This window comes from Lepisosteus oculatus, chromosome 9 (genome assembly GCF_040954835.1).
Source record: "Lepisosteus oculatus isolate fLepOcu1 chromosome 9, fLepOcu1.hap2, whole genome shotgun sequence".
Lineage (NCBI taxonomy): Eukaryota > Metazoa > Chordata > Actinopteri > Semionotiformes > Lepisosteidae > Lepisosteus > Lepisosteus oculatus.
In genome coordinates, this window is record NC_090704.1 from 45,057,227 (window position 1) to 45,078,280 (window position 21,054).

The window sequence follows — 21,054 nt, forward strand, 5'->3', positions numbered from 1 at the left end:
GGCTAAATGAAATCACTGCTCAGCCGCACCTTCAGCGTCCTGTCTCCACTGCTGTGGATCTCCAGACAGCGGCAGACTCCCAGACTCCATCTCATCAGACGAGCTTCAACCTAAAACTTTTTTTAATCTTGTTCTTTTTACATTTTTTAATTTGTACATTTCTTCAGTGCAAGTATTTTATCTGCCTGTGTGACTTTTATCTTCCTTATATTTCCTGTGCAGCTCCCTCACACTGTACTGTATATCCACGTCTGCATATATAGTGGTTCAGCGGGGGAGCTGCGTCAGGCTGCAAGGGAACAAGTAAAGGATTATTCCCTGCCGGAAAGAGAAGAGAGAAAACACAGCGTTTCGGCTGTGGAGCCTTCTTCAGGTGTGAGCCTTACACCTGAAGAAGGCTCCACACCCAAAACATTGTGTTTCCTTTCCTTTCTTCTCTTTTCAGCAGGGAATAAACCTTGTTCACTGCTCAATATTACTTGTTCCATTACATATATAGTGTATTTCCTGGCAGAGGAAGTTCTGAAAATTCTCTCCATACATGTCTTCAGAACCTCATGGAGGCCAGAGAGCACAGCCAGCTCGCTGCACCACAGTGCTCGTCGGGTCCTCGATCAGAGCACCGTCGATGAGCAGGCAGCAGGTACCCATGCGAGGTTATTGTGTGGCGCACATCCATCTGAGCACGTGGCCGCCTCCGAGGGCAAGTGTAACCTGACTACAGCCCAGTGCCTGCTCCCGCGGGGGCACAGGGACAGAAATAGCCTGTTATCTTTTTTTTCCAGTCTAAAAGATTATGGATTACGTTAAAGACAGAGCCACTGAAACACCCCCCCTCCCTCCTGGGAGTTCATTTGAATTAGAAAGCCAGTTAATGTGAGGCAGGACACAAGAGGGAGAGGGAGGGGCCAGAGCTGCTTGACCTCTGCGGAATCAAGGCTGGCTCAGACCCTGGCCCCTCCTTGGCCGCTGCCCTGGGCTCTGTGACGCCTGCAGCTGACCGCTTCAAAGCTGGCTTCATTGATCGCTCTTTTTAAACACCTGTGCTGTCTTTCAGATGTGGGGATACTGAATAGAATTGTATTAAATTAGCGGGAAAGATCACTAATTAAAGGACTGAGTATTGGAGGTACTTTAAGTAATTATCTATTGGTTTATTTAGCAGGCTGGGCTTTCGGCCTAGGGAGTTGCTGTTCATTTCTGGAAGGGGGGGGGTCAGTGACTTCTACACCACCTGCTTGTGCGGCTCTCTGCTCATTGATCATATAGTGCAGCGGCAGATGAGAGGATTCGAACGCTGTTCTTAAACAAGGCACTTTGCTCAATTATGTAGTGTAATTAATGTGTTCTTAAATGCCGAACTATAGTTTTCTGGCAGTAACAGAAGACGGTTACGAGCGCAGCAGGCCCTAATTAACTCCCATTACCCAGTTACCACACCAGACCCCTTCCCTCACTGCTTAACCCCTCTGCTCACTGCTCCGTATCAGGAATCTTTCCACCTCCTGAACTCTCGTTACTGACAACCTTCGCCATCTTGTGCTCTCGGACCTTGCCCCTCGGGCCCCTTTCCAGCTCGGACCTTGCGCCCATTCCTTGGTCTGGCCCTGCCCAGCTCTCCTCTCTGGACGCGGCCACGCCAGGACCCATCGACCACTCTCCTGCCTCGCCCTTCTCGCCCTCGTTCACCCCGGCCTCCATCAGAGGGTTCGTAATGCCCGCCGTAACAAAGACTCCCTGGGTCTCGCAGATGTTCTGGGGAATTTGTTGAAGAAACGGCATCGGTGCTGATGTCTGCAGTGTTGCCTGTAGCATCTGCAAGATGCTCGGCAGGAGACATGACTTCAGCCCTGCCTGGATTGGACCCGCAGAAGCCTGAGAGCAAGATCAAGCTGTGGCATAGATGGCCAGTGGAGGAAAAGGCGGACAGGCTCAGTCAGAGCTCCCTGTGTGTGAAACTGAAGAACACTCACCAGCTCCGTAATTGGCACTGCTGGAAGCGGCTCAGCGAGGGGAAGGAGGCTTCCTTCCTGCGCCGCCAACACAGACACCCACCGCTCATCTGCTCCCGCGCGGCCCACGCGCCCACACCCCTCCGCGGCCCGGCCTGTCCCCGCCGGGCCGGCCGGAGCACAGCACGCCGCCGGGGCTCGCCCAGGAAGAGCAGCAGAAGGGTGAAACCTGCAAGTGCCCCGCCGGGGAGCTGGGTGATGCGCGGCGGAGTCGGGCAGGTGGGCCGCGAGGCTGGGGGGGGGTCGCTGCTTCGTCCAGCCTCCCCTGCTCCTCCTGCGCGGCCCAGCCGGAACTCGCTGCCCGGGTGGGCAGAAAGGCCGGGCCTGGAGGGCTGTCAGCCCGCCCCACCCCGCGCAGCGGCATGAATAATAGAACTGAAGCTCTCCCAGCTCTAAAAATAGATGTTCTTTTTTGTTGAATATTTCATTCCCTCTCCTGCCTCCTCTGTTAATGCTTACGGAAGGCAAGGCAAAGGAGGAGGCAGCAGTGTCTTCAGGAACTGACCGTTTCGCGGCTGGTTCACGTCCACCCCTCTGCCCACCTTCTGGCCGGATACAGAGACAGAGGGGTGTCCAGCTGATGGCTGGCCTGCATTGCTGTGCTTTTTGTCAGACATCCGTATTTTATTTCCTGTAGCTCCTCTCCAGCCCCAGGTTGTGGATCAGGGGCGCTCGATCAACCTGGAGCACCTGATAATAATGATAATGTTTCTTTATTAGCCCTATACAATTTCTTGCATTAGGAATGTGTCTTTTCGCATACCCCAGCTTTTCTCCAGGGAGACACAGACACACAGACAGGGAGAGAAAAGCTTGGGGTCAGAGCGCAGGGTCTGCCATTGTACGGCGCCCCTGGAGCAGTTGGGGTTAAGGAGTAGGAGTCCTCTGCCGGCTGCGGGATTTGAACCGGCAACCTTCCGGTCACAGGCGCAGATCCTTAGCCACAGAGCCACCACTCCGCCCCACCTCTGTGGCGTGTAAACTTGGACGGGGGGTAGCGGGAGTCTTTGCATATCCTCTAATTCGCTCAGTATTCTGCCATTATCATGGATAAAAACAGTAGTCTTACAATTAGTCAGGGGACAAGGAAAACAGGGCAGCACTTAAAAGCCCAGGGCACACTCCCCCTGCAGCAGTTAGCACTGACTGGTGACTGATGCATCTCTCACCAGTTACACCACAGGGCCGTAGGTCAGGCATGTGCTTCACCTTGTACAGTTACTTTGCAATCAGCTACTGATTAAGGCCTGAACTCAACCAGGTAATTTGTCTCTGTATCAAATACTTACCTTAATTAATCAATTAATCATTAAGAGTGGAATGAAAACCAGGGAACTCTGTGGACCTTGGGTAATGCACTTGCTAACTAACATGCTCCTTGTTAAGCCACACATGAACTCGGGGCTAACTAAGGTTGCCCTGACTGGCCCAGACACATCAAAACCCCACTGGGACTCAGTCGGTGCACCTGAGCCACAGCTCGGACTGCAGCTGTCGATGTCTGAACTCCAGCTCCATCTGTGCTCTGAATTAATGCCTTCACTGTTTGAGCTATGTTGGACTCACAGTTTTCCATTGCCCCACTTCAGACTGAAAATAAGAATGGTTTTAGCCAAACCCAGAACAAATAAATTCTTATCTGGTGTATCTGTGATAGATCCAGTAATTTATAGACTAGCCCTTGTGATTTTTAATTGTGCATTGCCTTACAGAACGTGGCATGCTAAAATCTCAGTGGGAGACTGAGGTTAAAATGTGTTGATGCTATAATTTTCACATCCCCCAAAACAATAAAAGCTGTTCCTCTTCAGTTAAAAAGATAAAATTCATTGTTACGGAGGATTTTATTCCATACATGTTTTGTTAACCTGGCAAAGCTGACCCACAAACAGTGGAAACACTGAGTAATTAAAATTTACTCTGATCAATGCTGACAAATTGTTTTCACACAAAATAAGAAGATCATTATTAATGTGATTGCTCCTGCTTTTCATTTCTTAGAATAATGATATGTAAGCATTGGATTGTTCTTCAGCGTTCAACAGTAATATGAAAATATTAACTGGCATAAAGTCAATGTTTTTGATTTATTAACAAGATTAAAAAATAATGATGTGCTTTACAAAGATGAAAAGAAGAAAAGGATAAAACTGGAAAAAGAAAGATGAAAGAAATAAAGTGTTTTAACACATATTACACTGATTTACAAATATGAAAATATTAAAATGATTAATCATGAATCTGATGGGAGAATTCATGCAGGAACTGTGTTAAAGGCCACTAATCAAAGTACAATCATGCACTGGACAATTCGATTTTTTTTCTCTTTCTGTGCCATCTGGCATGGTATACGAAGTAGGCTGTATTGTAAAAACAGTCAAACACCTCTTGCAGGAAATGTCTTAAGCTGAAAACAGGTTTGCACAAAGAATTTTGACTGATGAGGAGTTTCTTCCTCTAATTTCCATGTCAGCCCTGATCTGTGTTATCAATTGGTGGCACAGATGTTTCAGAGATGTTCAGGTCTCTCCAAGCAAACAGGAGTGATCTCCAAAGCTCAGCAAGACACACCTGGTTTTGAAAAGTGGCTGATGCAGTGCAATGGACAGTTGTCTGTGAAGTCAGTTTGTATAAAAGTTCTTATAGGTTTCCGTTGACGTTTGTTTTGACACAGTGGTCAAACAGCATTGTTTTCTGCCTCACCATCCCTCTGTTTGCTTGGTTGCACTCTCGGAATGATATGATGTCACTCTCGGAATGATGTGATGTCACTCTCGGAATGATGTCATGTCACTCTCAGAATGATGTCGGTGCCCTTGCCTGCATTCTAAACTGCCTTGATTACAGTTTACTTGCAGTAAACTCTCATATCCTGTGTGATGTGTGGTAACCTTCTAGGTCTGTTGCTGGGAGTCAATCAGCACAGTATGCTTTTTTGAGTTGAAGTTTTTAACTTTTCTTCCTTTGTGTTTTAATTTTCCCACTGAAGCCCCAGGTCTCTAACCCCACCGCCCCCATTCCCTCGTCTGTTGACTTTGCTGAATTGCTAGTCCTGTGTCAATCAGGCTCGGAGGAGACGCGGGCTCCCCACTTAAAGTTTTCATCTGCGGCCCGGTGCATAGCTGGAGCAGCTGCCAGATTGTTCCCACTCATTCAGTCACTGTGAGCTGGAACAATTAGCCCCAGCTCAGGGCTCGAGTCCTCGTCTAGAGACCCCAGATGGATGGCCAGAGTCTGGTTGTACGGTGAATGTGATCCATTTCTTTATTTTTTCGCTTGTCTTGTGTTCTTGGCGTCTCTTTCACACTTTGCGCTCTGCTGGCTGAGTTTTGTCTTTGTTAGACTCGGCTAGCAGTGTGGGCTGTGGGCACTTAGCTGGAAGGCTGTGGGCTGGTGTCCGCGCTGTGGGTACTGTGGTTGTACTCTTGAGATTTGGCATGAGTACAGCTGTCAGCCTAGCCATTGACTAGCATCCCATCGAGGGAGGGACCACTTCTGTCAGTCCACTTAACGCTGCACACACTGACTTCAGCTCCGGTCTGGTGAGCTGATGCAGGAACATGATGTCTCTCCTCAAAAGATTTGTTGCAGGCCATTTAGTGAAATGTGAGTACTTGTGTGCCTTTTAGAAGAAGGCTTCCTCCAAAAGCTCTTGAATGCGTTGTATGAGCTCAAGAAGGACACCCCATTTTAGGCTTGTTGCTTTCACTTTTTTCAGTCTTGATGCTTTTGCTGACGCAAATCTTGATGCAGCCTCTTGTGCTCGCTGTTGCCAAACGCACGACCCCCTAAACAGGTTGTGCTGCTGGCAGCACTCGTCAGGATTACAGGGACTCTCTGGAAGGAGACCCTGCTCTGCTCACAGTGCGGCTCATGCAGGCGTCCGTGTAGCTGCGCGTGGTGCTCCAGGTCAGAGGCGCTGGAGGCCTGCGGTCCCCCTCGCCTCTGCTCCCTTGACTTCCTTCCTTATCTCCAGCACATTGAATGGCCACTGACGTCTGGTCCCGTTACTAAAAGCCATGCAGCTTCCCGAATCCCCTTCATCCGAGTGGAAGAAGATTGAGTGGCTTTTTCTCATCTAACTGTCAATATTTGCTCACGCTTGGTGCTTCTGTTGCCCTTTTGGCTTTTCCCAGTGTTTTCTTACAGTAAACAGCAGCCCATCCGCCCTCCTGCTCCTGTTAATGGACGTACAACATCTGTCAGCATTCCTGAGGTGGATGGTCCATACGACAGCGTATGGCTTTTTCTCACCATGGTTTCCCTTGGGAGCAATTATTGTGGAGACAACAGCAAAGAATGGTATGATGATGGTAAACCCATTGGACTACAGCAAATGTCATGCAATCTTGCCCCAGTAAAACCCTTAGAAGGAGCATGCCTTTCTTGAATTGCAATTAAATTATTCCTTTCCAAAATATATTTGATGCTTGCATGGGGTAGACTCATATTATTATTCGGATCTAAGATTAGAGATGTCAGACTTTTTTCAGGGGGATCGCTCTTTAAATGTGGGATCCATTCCTCCCCTTGTCCGGGAGGACGAAGGGCGAATGGAGGTTCTGACACACTTCTCACACACCCGACTGCATGATTGGCCATAAGGCCCTGCTTGAGCTGCGGGGTGATTAGTCAATCAGGATTTTGACAGCTCCACAGTGTGGGTGTGCGTGTGGGCGAGGTGTGCTGGTGAGATTCGAGGAAGAAGTTTCATGGGAACTTTCTGTGCAAATGTTGATCCTAAGATCTTTTAGAAATGAATTCTGTAGTATAAGATTTTGCATCCATTGCTTTCCAACTTACGGTTTCTGCAGGCAGGAGATAGCTGAACTAGGATTGCCGGAGTCTGAACCCTTTAGCCAAAGAGCTGTGGAAGTGTGGAACAAGCTTCCCAACCAGGATACTGAAGCCAAAACCCTGGCTTATTTAGGGAAATTCTGGGATCAATTACCTGTTTAACAACCTAACAGGCTAGATGGTCTACTGTGCTTTGTAACCTTTCTTATGTTCTGATGTTATTAAAATGAGAGATTTTTTTTTCCTATTAGTCTTTGAGACTAATGCAAGACTAATGTCAGTGCAAGCAATTCATTTTATACAGATCTTTTTCTGCTTGAGGTGTCTGTAGTAGCAGGAATCCTGTTTGTGGCTGTGTGTGAGTCAGTGGTTATCCTGTTCATGCCATTTAAATCGAATGATCTCCCCTTATTCAAACAAAAGCCCTTCCTCTCACTTTCTTTGTAACGTCACGTTCAGACGACGTGATTTGGGGAGTTTGGGTAGGATAATTTCGGACTTGACATAATACAGATTTGCAGTGAATAACTGCAGCTACAAGACTACGAGAGACTTGACTTACTTTTTAGGCCCTGCGGCCGTGCTCTGCATACCGATCACTGACTTAGTGCCACTATTGTTCCCTACTCTGGCACAGTGCAGCTGTCCCTGCGGGATTCTGCACAGGTGTGGGTAGGGAATGGAAGAGCTGTGGGGCTCTTTCCTGAGGGCACTTCACCCTCCTGTGCTCTGGTCACATGACAGGAAGAGCCAGAGAGGGGCACACCGAGCAACTCAGCGGGCAGAACAAAATAAAACAAAGGAGCCTTAAGAGAGTCCTGTGTTCAGCTTCACTGTGCTGTATCAGAGCAGACTTACAACCAGCAGCTGTATCACCCTGCAGCTCATAGCTTGCAGTCCATGGAAGCTCAGCAAGTGTGAGCCTGGTCAGTACCTGGAGGGGAGACGTCCTGGGAAAGCTAAGGCTGCTGCTGGAAGAGGTGTTAGTGGGACCAGTAGGGGGTGCTCACCCTGCAGCCAGTGTGGGGTCCAAATGTTCCAGGATAGTGATGGGGATACTATAGTGTAGTAAAGGCACCATCCAGACATAAAACTGAAGTTCTGATTCTCCAGGGTTATTAAGAATACCAGTGCATTTCTCAAAAAGAGTTTTACCCTTGCGTGTTAGGGGTGTTCCCTACCAATAATGCCCATCTATGAACTGGCTTCGCTGATCCCCACTAAGAGCTGGTGTGTTGTGAGAGTACTGGCGCACTATGGCCACTGTCGCATCATCCAGGTGGGGCTGCACACTGGTGGAGGGGAGTCCCCATTACCTGTAGAGTGCTTGGAGTGGAGAAAAGCACTATATAAATGTAAGGAATTATTATTACTAGTAGTAGTGACAAAGCACGGGGAGGACTCCTAAACTACGATTTGGACATGGGGCTGCTGTGACAGACCAGAGGGAATGTTTGACGAGTTTAGCGAAACCATGGGACAGCTGCAAAACGGACAAGCTGGAGCTTCAGGTGGATTCACTTGTGCTGTCGGCACTTGGGGTTTGTTTCAGCGGTTTCTTTCTCATGCGTTTTCTTTCCCCAGCTGGTCAGGGCTGCCAGGAAGTACGCGAGGGGAAGGAAATGTGTGTGGCACCAAGCTGAATGAGCTCAGTGCAGAAACACGTTGTGTCACATGGATTTCATTCCCCATCCACCAGGCGATTTTAGTTTTGAGAGATTCAACGCAGGCACTGGGATCAATTCTGGACTGAGAGGAGTCTGCATGTTCTCCTCTGTTCACAGAGCTCTTATCCCATGTCCCTCTTCAGTTTCTGAAGACAAGTTGGCTGTGTTAACTGGCATCTTTAATTTTGCCCAGCGCTGGACAGGCATTCGGTCGTCTGCCCTGTGCTTCCACAGTTGGCTCTGAAGTGCTGCACCTAAATGGTGAATGAGGTGGGTCCCATCCTGTATGTACAGTGCTTTGGGCTTCTTCGGTATGATGAAATGTGCTATTAAGAAAATGCTTAATCTATAGTACATACTGAAAACGCCAGACCGACAGACATGGGGCGCGCAATGACTCCCACGCAACAGCCCCTCCCCTTTCGACCGCTGTGCATGCTGGGTCAAGCCGAACATGGCGGCGCCCTTGTGTTTGTGCTGAGATAGTGTCTCTCTGGAGAAACAGACGCGAATTCAGGCTCAGTGCTGTATCAACAGCGAGAGGAAGCGCCGACGGGGATATAAACGGCAGTACGAGGCAGCATATTCGGCTGTGACGTCCCTGGTTGGAGCCGGTCAGACCTTGGCGAGGCTCAGGCGGCGAGTCCGTGCGAGAATGGGCCTCTCTTTCAGCCCCTAGCGAGGAGTGGACGAAAGGAGCCCTCGAAAATACTGCCTGGGGACGGAGAGCGGGGGCCTGGGACACGGCAGCAGAGACACCTCGCCAAACCTGTTGAGTTTGCAGAGGAATTTGATGCGGGATTTTTGCCTTTCGGCTCTGCCTCTGTTTTGGGAGAAGGACGCCTAATTTTCCCTTTCCCGTGTGAGGGATTGCGGGGAGATAAGGTCCGTGTCATCTGCGAACGAGATCATCCCCATTTAAAGGGCTTCTTGTTTTCCTTACTGGCAGATTTCTCTCATGTGTCTGTTTTATTGTTTTACAAGAAGGAAATGACAATCTTGCTTAGTTGTGTTTATTTCGGATCTTGGTGCGCGCGGTAGTGTTAGGTGGTAAGACCGGTAGAAATAAGTATTGTTGCTGTAGTTTTTAAAGACTACGAATATCTCCCTTCCCCTATCAGATCGTTACACATTCTTAATTGTACGCGTGTGTTTGTGTGTTTGGGGGAGGGGGGGGTGATCATGTGTACTTCCTTCACTGAACTGAAGCCCGAACGGGTGGCTGGCTGTTCAGGTAGTGATACTTGCGTGGCGATGAAGCCGATCACGACATTCCACGCATGTCGGTACACAACCGCAGCCGATTCCGCGTTGTGTATTTGTTGACCCAGTGACATTGTCTGATCTCCACCGTGCACAACACACACACATCCTTTAAGACTCTCAGGGCTGTCCGGTCCTGGTCATGGAGGGACACCCGTGTCTGTGGGGTTTCCTTCCAGCCCAGCTCTGGTCAAGCTAAACAGTACTTACTGGTGCAAATGAGAGCCTTTACCTTCATGGATAGTTGTGTCACTTTTGAGAGTCATCATAACTGACCAGGGATGCAAAATAAAGCTGCAACCCAAGGTGGGTCTTGCCAGTGATCACTTGTCTGGCAGGCAGAAAAGCTTTCCTTCATGGTTCTCTCAGGCTCCAGGTCAGGAGTTCACCTGGGTCTTTATCAGCCTCCTCTGCGTCCATAACTAGTGGCTGTTCTAGTAGACAAGAGTGGATCTACTGATTCGCTGACCGGCTGCGGTCTCGATGCTGTGATGGGGTTGTGCTCTGAGGCGGCCGCTGGTCTTTGCAGGGCCCTGATGAGAATGGACTCGGAGCTGCTTCACTCTCCCGCCGTGGGCCTCGGGGAGGAGGAGGAAGCCGACATGACGGACTGGAACCTGCCGCTGGCCTTCATGAAGAAGCGGCACTGCGAGAAGATCGAGGGCTCCAAGGCGCTGGCCCAGAGCTGGAGGATGAAGGACAGGGTGAGCGCGCGCGCCTGCCTTCGCGATCGCCGCCGCCGTGGCGGGAATGCCAAACGCTCACAGGGCTGACGAGCGTCTTGTCCAAAGCAGTGACCCGTCTGCTTCCTGCTTGCGTTCAGCCCAGCAACTCGACATGACTGTGTTGTGAGTGAGATTTGAAGGTACTGCTTCTAGTCTTGTGCACTCCCATGTTAGTGAGCACATTCGAGCTGTTTGAAATCTAGGGGTAGGCACCAAGAATTTTTCGTTCCCTGTCCCTTTTGACCTGAAAGCACAGCACCGAAATATGTCGTCATCTGCATTCTACAAGTGCAGACAGACGTACTCTTTTAATGGCAGCAAATCGGATACGTGTCCTTGTTTTCTGGGCATTACTGCTGTTTCTTGCGCTGGGAGGCATTCAGTTTTCGTTCTGAGGCATGAGAGGTGTGTTTCAGTTGTGGGAGATCGGAGCAAGTGGGTTTTTAAGGCCCGTGCGCATGCTCATAAACAATTGTGTGTACCTGTGGAGAAAGAAGGTTGTGTCGAGCAGTTGTGAGGTGGAATTGGGTCTTTGCATGAGGCTGTCCCATGCACGTGATTTATACCTGTTGGTTTTTAATCAGCGTTGCACATTTTCTTGCATGTCTACTGCTCTGTGAATTGGCCACTCTTCTTGCGCACGTTTCTTTTTTTTTTATATGGGAGAGTTGGTTACTTTGTGATGTGTCCTTTACAGTTTACTCTTAACTTACTGTAGGGTTAAGGATTTTGAGTAGCGTCTAGTCAAATACGCATACTGTCAGGTTTTACCCTAAACCTTTATGGAAAAAAAACCTCTTATGGTAATTCAGAATATTAAATATAAGTATAAAAATGCTAAATAAAAGTAAATACAAGTAAAATGACTGTATAGGCTCACTAACTACCTCTTGTAGGTGTGCTTGGTTAATTTTTCAGAGAATAAAGCATTTTTAAGAGTATTTTTTATTTTCCAGAGCAGGTCGGATAAAGCTGAGACTGCTTAAATTGAGTCGCCAGTGTTCCGTTCACTGTAAGGAGAGCTGTGGTGTACAGCTTTGAGCTGGGATTTGAGAGCTAGGCAGGCTCAGTCTGCACCACTGGTTGTTTACCCGTTGAAGGGCTGGGGTTCTTTTTATCTAGAATGACAGGGTGATCTTTTAAACCTTTTCAGATTAAATATTAAATGTAACATTTGTTATCTAACTTTCAAAAAAATCCAAATAATTCTCCAAAACAACCAGCAATAACAGAATAACCATGGCAGTGGCACCACTGACCAGATGTGGATCTTTAAGTTTTTTAGTTACATTCAAACAAATCACTCAGCAGGCTTAGAAAATCGGTTACAAGCAGATAACCTTTGCAAGCCAAACTGGGCTCTGCCTTGTGTGATAAGTGAAATCAGATTCAAGTGTTTTTTTCTTTTAAAACATGATTCATCCTGTTTGTATTGAAGTCATTTATTAACCTTGTTTTTTTACTACACAGCATCCTTGTCTAAATATGATGCGAGCTGGAAGGGAGTAGGGGGCTAAGGGCATTTCTGCTTTGAGCTGTCTTCGGGATTTAAAATAAGAGAGGCAGCCTTATTTTTAATATAATGCTGCAAAATGTTGAATCCCTTATTTTTTATTAGTTCAGGGCTTTGTGGTTATTTTAGATGATGACTACTTTGTCAATTTATTTGTTTCTGAGCATCAGCTGTGCACTTTGCTATCACCGTGCCCACAGAAGGAGTTGGTGGGATTTCTCTTCAAGCCAGCATGGAGAAACAGACAAGCTGACTTAATTGAAACTGTCATTATTTTTATGAAGGTGTTCTGATCTTTCCTGCAAAACCTGCTTATTTCCTGGCTTTCATCAAGGGGAGGGAAAAAAAATCTGTCGCATGTGTTTACAGTCTTTTAGTCGCTTCGTTGATATTTTATTGGTAGGGTTGTTTTTGAAATTTAATCTATTAAAGCTGCTTTGTTTTACATGTTATTAGATGAACTCAGCAAGGGAGGATTCCCTTGTTTAACAGATCCAGCACAGCGATAGATGTGAGAAGTTTCAGGAGGAGGTGCTGGCAATCAAAGCCTCTTTTGATTTTCGGCATCTCTGGAAATAAAGAGGAAAAAAAAAGAACAAAAACCAAAGCAGAGAGCAGCAGACGTTTCCAACTTCATCTTCCATTTGGTCTGATCATCAGTTTTCCTTCATCAGATTAGTAATTTTCAAAACTCTCTCCTGTTTAGCGTCACGTTTAGGAGTGTACCCTCTCAGCTTGGGGCTGGTAAAAGGAATAGGAGCATTTTTGTAGAAATACAAATTTGGAACTGAAAGTCATTTTGTATGTCATCCCTATTTTGGGCCGTCAGTTATTTGATTCTTCGTCTGCCCACTGCAGCCCTTGTGCCAGCTCTGGGTGAATGAGGGCCATTTGCCATTTTACACATCGCGAAATCCACAGTGCCTTACAAGAGAGTTCACGTTCGTTGGAGAAGTGATGCTGTTTTCCCCTGCCAAAGCTGCAGGCTCATAGGTACCCGGGATGTGAACCAGCCTGAAGTCCACTCGTGACTCTCCTGTAGGGGAATCCACACTCGCACTTGTTTGGTGACGGAGCAAACCTGCTTTGCCTGGACAGTGGGTCCCAACATGGTCTCCAGCCCCATTGTCCAGGTGCTTAGGACCTCCAGAAGTGTTTGCAAAGCACTTGCGCACAACGTTCTCATTCGCAGGATAGGAGCTGCAAGTGTGACTGAAACCCCGAGCTTGACACTCGTTAACCCAGAATCGTATTCGCAAAAAATTAGGTATCGTTTGTTCGCTGTGATCATGGGTCTTCGGCATGATTTTGTCATTTAGGGGCTTTTGGTGAGGATAACACTCTAGCAGCTCTGAAACTTCAGTTGCTAGCCAGCAATGAACTACAGCAGGGACTGGTCGGGAGGCTTCAGCAAGCCATCAGAATGTGCGTTCCAGTTTTGTTAAAGGGGTTCTTCTTGGCACTTGCTGCCCTCCTGTTCTGCATTAACAAGTTACGGTACCAAGGTACTGAGGCGAGAGCCAGCTTTACAGAAGGGTACACTGCAGGACCGCTGGTGTTGGGTTGCTAATGATGTTTACGGTGTTTAAACAGAGCAAGCGTGGGAAGAGCTGGTTTGCTACCTTACTGCGTAGGAGGAGTGAGAGAGAGAGAAACCTCACTAGAAAACTAGTAAACCCCCAAAACTTACAGGCTGCAGAAAAATCTTTACTTTAGTGGTATAACTGTTAAAGGCATGGCAAAAACATAAAAGCTCAAGCCATTTGTCAGCGCATGAATAGTTACAGAATTATTCAGAATTTTAAAAAAGTATATTACTTCTCCATTTCTTTTCTATTTCTATAGGAGCCACATTCAGCTAGCACTGACAGCCATTTTTGCAGGTCTGGGAAAGTACAGACTTCAAATCTTCTCTTTTGCTCTTTCCTAAGAGGAATGACTCACATGGCTGCTTTTTAAATATGACATGAGAATCCAATAACTCACTTACATAAATCTCCAAACCTGCTGTTTAGAACATGCTATTTGTTTCAGTACAGTAAAAAAAAAAAGTTATTTTTTCTTTAAAAGCAAGAACACTTTGTCACCGAGGCAGTTGTTGCTAATGCCATTGTTGTTCACTGTGCAAAACTTCCAGGCTTTAATTCGCATTTTATCTGCAGTGCAGCCTGAATATACCAACGAAGAGCAGAAAAAGTTAAAGAAAGTAAAAGTAACTTCAGCTAAGTCTCAAGTCAAACTTAGAATCTATTTTTCTACACTCTGCAGTGCTCTGTGATACTCCCCTGTGTCACCCTCGGCTTAAGTCTACTTGCACAACAATCACAAATCAGTCACACCTCCAGAGACATGATACACACTGTACGTTGACATTTGATCATTTGAGAGGGGCTTTTATCGAATGCGACTCAAAATCACACTTGATCAGGGTGCACGGGGTGCAGATAGCAGTGGCATGAAACAACAGTGAAAGCACAGGTCAGAGTAAGCGTGGTGCCCGGATGCTGCACAGTGCTGACGTGTTCCAGTGCTGCTTTACAGATGGGAAGAGAGTAACACAAGAGCCTTGTCAGTAAGCGGGGAGTCAGTCTCGGGCCTCTGGGGTTCAGGTACATCCTGAAGAGAAGGTTAGTCTGTGGCGAGTATGTGGTTCTGGCTTGGGCAGAGAACAGTCGGACCCAGGACTGGTAGGCCCTCGGGGCTGGCATGGCCGGTCAGCCAGAGGAAAAAGTGGATCACAGTGCCCTGACGGGTCTGACAATGTTCTGGAGGCCTGCAGTTTCCGCCGGGAGGCCCTGAAGGCTGGTCTGCCCTGCCGGCCGCAGCTCCGCGTCCTGGTCGTCAGCTGCTGTCCTTGCTCATCTCTGGCCCCTGATCGGCAGTCTGCCCTGTCCCTTCGGGGTCGTGCTCAAATCGCAGGGCTCGTCAAGCCCAGCTGACGTTTGTCCCCCGGGTGCAAGCCCCGGGTTACTGAGCGGTAGCTCGGGGAGTGGGTGTGGCGCCGAGCGACCTGCAGCCCGTGATCCGCTGCCCGGGGGCGTGGGAGACAGGTGGAGCAGTGTCGCTCTGTGCCCTGCTGGCCCGCTGGGAGCGGATGCAGTGGAGCAGGACAGGCAGGACGCGGCTGAGCATTGGCATCCCTCTCGTCCCACATGGGCCGGAGCCTCCTCCAGTTGGCATCGCGTACCTTGAAGAGCATTGAAAAGAGCTACAGGGCAGTCAAGCGCTTAAGCTATATTCCTGGAGAGGTCTAAGGGTTTTCTGAGACTGCTAGGCAAAGGACGTTCTTGAATAGGACCTCATTGAGCACTTAGGAAGAGTCTGAAACAGTTTCTTATGAGCTTGGGTCTGCTCTTTAGTTGTGTTCTGGGGTGGGATGGAAGTTCTCTAGTCTGTTGTAAGGCAGTGGTAGGCAAAGCGCTGCCACACTGACTTTAGCGCTCTGTGTCTGAATGGTCTGCACTAAGAGCTGTGGGGATTTTGAAATATGTAATTATAAAAAGAGCCAGAAAGATCGGTGTTTGTGGAAGGATTTTGTACACGGAAGGCTAAGTACTTTTCTCTCTTCCCTCCTTACCATTTCAAGAATGAGTCCAGACTGTGACAAACCAATATGAACAACACCCCAGTCTTTGACCACATTTCTGCTCTGATACCTTAGGGCAAACATCCTATTGGCCCTAATAAGGTGAGGCAAGCTGGGAAATGTAGTTTTCCTTCTCTTTACTGACACCTGGATCTCCAGAATAGAGCTGTTATCTGTCAGGACTGGTTGTGTGGTCACCTGCACATTGTGTGGTCATTGCACAGAGTTATTGATCCACTGTGTAATAAAACTCCCATTGCGAAGCTGTTAAGGTCTCCCTCATATTTTACAGCTTGGAGGCTTGCAATTTGTGAAATAGACTTTACAAGTTCCATTTAAAAACGTATTCACATTTTAAAACCCATTATCTGTTTTTGTGTCGTGCGGTTTGACACCAAAATAATTCCACTGCAAACCAAATTCTTTCATTTCACACAACATTTTGTATTTGGTTTATAAATACTTCTCCAGAATTAAACAGAGATCAGAATTCCTGACCTGAATCTGTTCAAAACAGGAAAAGTCTCATGAGTTCCCTTAATACTAGCCATACGTGTAGTTTAATGTGTGTAGTCATAGTCATGTGACTTTTTAAATTCCAGATTTTGCTTTCTGTTTGAGTCTCCCATTCTTCCTTTCTTGGCCCCGAGACCTGATGCACTGTAAGGCGCTATATAGCACCACCCCATTGATGTTTGAACCAAGATGTAGTTTTGTGCCACGTGTTATTGCTGTTAACGTGGGCAGGAGTTTCCAGGGCTTTGTGGGTACTCCTGCTTTTTATTAGCGAGGTAGTAAAGAAAAAAACAAGCTAATTGTATCTGCAGCTCATAAAAATCCTGGCACGCAGTTCCTTTGAGACCTTTGAGCAGCGACTGGTTTCCAGTGGCATGCCGGCTGCCCCATCGCGTCTCTGATTGAGAACTCCTGCGAGGTGCCCGAACGAGGTAGAGCATCGATGACCTCTCCTCCTGTCCAAATCCTTTATTTGCTTTGCGTCCACCGAACGGAATAATCGCTCTCCAGCGATCTGGGGTTGGCTTGCGTTCAGGGAGTGGGTGTGACCGGGGGGCTGTTGCTGTCCAGCCATCTCTTCCCGGTCTTCATCGAGGAGTGGTCACGGACCTGTGGATACCAGCTCAGCCCGGCTCGTTCCCCTCTTCTGTGTGGTGGCCAGGGAGAGCTGTGCTGTGTGTGGAAGTGGCTTGATTCTGTCCTCCTGATTTTATAGTAACAAATAATCCTTACACTTATATAGCGCTTTCTGGACACTCCACTCAAAACCCTTGACAGGTAATGGGGATCCCCTCTTCCACCACCACTAGTGTGCAGCCCCACCTGGATGATGTGACAGCAGTGCACCAGAACTCTCCCCACACACCAGCTCTCAGTGGGGAGGAGAGCAGAGTGATGAAGCCAGTTCAGAGATGGGGATTATTAAGATGGGCAGGACAGGAAATGTGAGATGCTGGTGGGGCGGGGGGAGGTGACAGTGCTAGAAAAACAGCTGCCGGAAAATTCGTCCTTCGTTCCTGCAAATCTTTCGTTTTAGGAGTGCAGTTCATCTGTGTTTCATTTTTAGGAGATGCAAACCTTGCAAGCTTATTTAAACGGGAGTTTTGCAATAAAAAAATGCAGTGCTGCGCACATTCTTGCTTGCTAGTTCCTCCCGTCCAGGAAGGAAAAGGTGTTTCTTGGGCCTCACTGGTTGTGCGCAGGGAGGGGGTTTGGGAAGATGAGCCTGGGGCTGCCCAGTGTATTCTCCACAGGACCCTGCTGCAGAGAGCAGTGTGCCCCCCCTCCCGGGCTAAACCTTTCAGGATTTATAGGATTGTTGGCAATCCACAAAGCAGGAAGACCCTTGTTAAATTTTAATTTTGTTTTGGGCTTCTGTCAGATCAATGAGAGTGGGTCAGATTGATAGCTCAAGCTACCCCACTTGATGAAATGCCTGCTGTTTCCAAGGATCAGCATTGCTCTAGGAGGGCTGCCCTTCCTCCTCTTCCCTCCCCAGTTGAATGCTTTCTCCCTGATCTCACTGCAGTGAGCTCCCTTCTCTGAGAGGAGGGTACAGGATGGGACGCTGTCCTTCCTCCCAGCCTCGCACACGATGCCAGCTGGTCTGGGTTGCACATTAAGAAGCCGAGATATTATTTCCTTTTCCCAACGTATGTCATGAAGGACCACTCTGCTCTAATGTCAACACTTATACTTATTTTAACCAGTTTTTTTTTCTCGTGATGTTGAAGAATCGTACTTTGCTGTGGATTATCATTAATAGAGTTTACTGGGCTGTGCGTATAACTGCAGTCGTCTATTTACTTGGAATCTGGGCTGCGTTCTGCCTAAATAGGTTTAGAGCTCAAAATCTTGTTCACATTTCCATCACGGTATCACATGAAATCCAGCTTTGCAGTATGGGATCAGTGAGCCGCCTTGAATTGAAAGAGCAGCACGTTGTTTTATTTACAGTTCTGCAGCAGAATCATGCCCCCGAGTTTCAGAGCTCGTGTAACCTGGTTGCTGGGCTAATGCCACCAGTTTCTTCATTTTAGAAACTTCATTTTGCAGTGGAACCTCCGCAGCCCCGACAGTTTAAAGACCTCCGAAGCCAGATTGCACTCTCACTTTGTTCGCAGTCTTCTTCGCTTGTTTTTTTTAAAAAAAACTTTCTTGGCTGTTAATTCAAGTCTACCGTTGGCGTTCCAAATGGCCTGCACTCTTAAAGCCATGTCAAGTCTAATCATCCAATTACTTTCTCTGTGTGAATTGGTCTCTAGTTTGTGATTCTTCTGTGCGAATCTGGCTCAGCCAATAAGTGTCTGAGTGTAATTGGTGTCATTTGGTTTATAGCCAGCTAGGAGATTCCTAGAGGATATGCTCTTTACCATGGAATTAAGATAAACCCTGTTTAATTTGGTGTCACTGGGACAATTTGCGAGCCTTTAATTATTTGGTTCTCCTTTTATTTTTCCGGATGGAACTGTATCTGTTGCAAATTAAGGTCAGAAATTTGACATTATTCTTGCGCAGATAGAGGGATGGTGGGTTCAGATGTCAAGATGTGTTGCATGTGCTTGGTAGAATCGTCAGTGTTTTTTTTTTCTCAAGCGTTTTGCAGAGAGACTAGTCCACACGCTGATGGACGTATCCAGGTGTTTCTGAGTCTCGGTGCACTTCTTGATTTTGCAATGTGAACGATGCTTGCTTTGGAAGGTAAATGCATTTCTAAATGAAACCGAGCACATGGTGGCGATAGGTTAAATCTGACAACTAATGTGGGTTTTCAGATGCTCTTTCATCGCTGGGTTGCGTGCAGCTGATGGTCAGCTATGACGGGCTTGGCAGCTGCCCGCTCGTTGGTGACCGTCTTCCTCCTCTGCAATCTGGGGGAGCAGACAGGGAAACGAAACTGCCAGATCAGTGGCTGGTTCCTTCTTCTGGTCCGGTCTGGCTCCCCACTTCCTCTTCTACCAGGGCGGGAGACCGTGATCGTGGGGCGCAATGGGCTCACACCCATCTCTGTGCATCTGATGCGCTGACTATACAAGTCTGGGCAGGGCTGATTATGTAGGGCTTGCCTTCCCTTTGTAAGCATTTGATCCCTTTGACTTTGTTTTTGTGTGTTGGTAGCTATTTCTCGGGGGGTCTGTGGGTCAGACAAAGAGGTATCCTTTATCCTGCGAGGGGGGTGGGGGCATTTTTGCTTAATGGCTCTGAAAGCTTGGTTACAGCACCTGTAGCGCAGTGTGCTGAAAGGTCAAGGGGGTGGGAAGGTTGGGATGTCATCTCCGGGCTTCCTGAGTGTGCGGGCAGCCTTCTCCCCGGTCTCCGGGCTGTTGGAGCCTTTGCAGTCATCAGTGTGGTCTGCTGCCCCGGGCCACCCTGTCTGCCCCAGGCTGATTGTGCTGAGTGGGGAATCTCCTGGGGCTCCTGCTACAGATAAAACAATTAGGAAGTATTGACTGGCGGAGTGGGAGTCTGATGAGAAGGGGAGCGTGTCCGTGGTAATGAAGAAGGAAGCACTGGAGCCAGGAGTGCTGAGGTTATATAGAGACCTGGGGGTGTCTCCTTTCCTCTCTCCACTCTCCTTCTCTCTGTTTACCTCATCCCCTCTCTGTCTCTAGCTCTCAACAGCTTAATCTGTCTCTAATGCCTGTGTAAGGAAATGCGCAAGACCGCGCAATGCAGACACTAAAAATGGTGGATAATGTTAATGTCGGAGTTAGCAGTTTGATTTTAGTAACCGCAGGAAAGCATTACCACCAGCATTAGCGATGTGAGAGCACAGCAAAACGCATTTTGTGAGAGCATTTTGTTTTCGTCCATGGGATCAGAATTTACAAGCATTGTTAATTTCTGCTTTGCAATTATTCGTGTTAAGTAAAATAAAACACCAGCCTTAATGCAGATGCAAAGCCCTGGTGCTAAAGCTGTCATGGGTGACTAGTCATTATGCTGTTAGTATTGCTTTTGGTGCTTCTGTTTGTTGAATTTCTGCCCTGACTGTTTTATAAGCTGTGGCATTGATCAAAGAAACGCCTCACCAATTACTATCCAGTTCAAACAAATGCAATATTGCACATTTCTGCAAAGTCACTCCCAGTGTCTTGTCCACCTCTGAAGGTTATCCAACTCTGTAGTGCTGAATAGGCACTAACTCAGCTCCAGCTGGAGACCTGGGCTGAGGAGAAAGTCTCAGAGGCCGGGAAGGTAAAGTTTCTGGCAGGACGGCAACGCTTAATCAGGAATCAATGGATTGGGAGTATTTGCAAAAGTTTGATCACACTTTCTAGAGCTCCTAAAACTTTATTTTCTGTGGTGACAGGTGTCCAGTTGAGGTATTTTAAGAGGTTAGTGTTTGCAGAGACTGAGGCGTCCTGTTCTGAGGAAGTGAGATCCGGAGTTCTGCTGTCAGTTCTGGGTTTTCACTGATGAATAATGGTCTGTTTTGCTGCTGACAGGAATGCAATATTCTGCATATTAGCTAACAGAATACATCCATCACCAAGAAACAACAATAATAAAAACTATTCTTAGACAAAAGATTTTACTGCAGATTATGATGGGGCTCATCTCTTCTTCACTCACTCTGTTTTCACAGGATCACAACTAAAACAACTTTTGAGTTTCCTCTTCTGGCTCGAGCTAAAATAAGGCTGCAGCGTGGTCTTTAGAAGAGCACGAATTTCAGAAACTGGAGGCAGGTCCTGTGTTTGTCATGCCGTCATGTAAATCTAAAATCAGGCCTGGTGAGCTCACATGTTGTGGGAGACAGGACAGCATTTTTGAGATGATTAAAAAAAAAAGACGTTTTATAAAAAGCGCCACATGTGCTGTGAAACACATGGATTGAAAGGTATGGGAACTGAAATAAAATCCAGGACAGTACCTGTTCATGCTGACTCGAAATAGTAGCTTCTCCCGGTGCAGAAACAGAATGCTTTCCTGTCAGTCTGCCTCTTGCCCACGCACTCCATCGCGTTCAAGT

The 21,054-nt window shown here is 47.6% G+C and overlaps 1 protein-coding gene across 4 annotated transcripts in view; it reads left to right on the plus strand.

Annotated features, from left to right (window-relative positions):
• Positions 1 to 8,918: 8,918 nt before the first annotated feature.
• Positions 8,919 to 21,054, plus strand: part of rptor (regulatory associated protein of MTOR, complex 1) — a 143,842-nt gene continuing 131,706 nt past the window's right edge. For all 4 annotated transcript variants that reach the window (XM_069194603.1, XM_069194605.1, XM_069194606.1 and 1 more), the window contains exons 1-2: positions 8,919 to 9,361; positions 10,269 to 10,443. In XM_069194603.1, the coding sequence (XP_069050704.1) occupies positions 10,276 to 10,443 (168 nt within the window). In that variant the 5' untranslated portion in view covers positions 8,919 to 9,361; positions 10,269 to 10,275. The remainder of the gene's footprint in view (positions 9,362 to 10,268; positions 10,444 to 21,054) is intronic.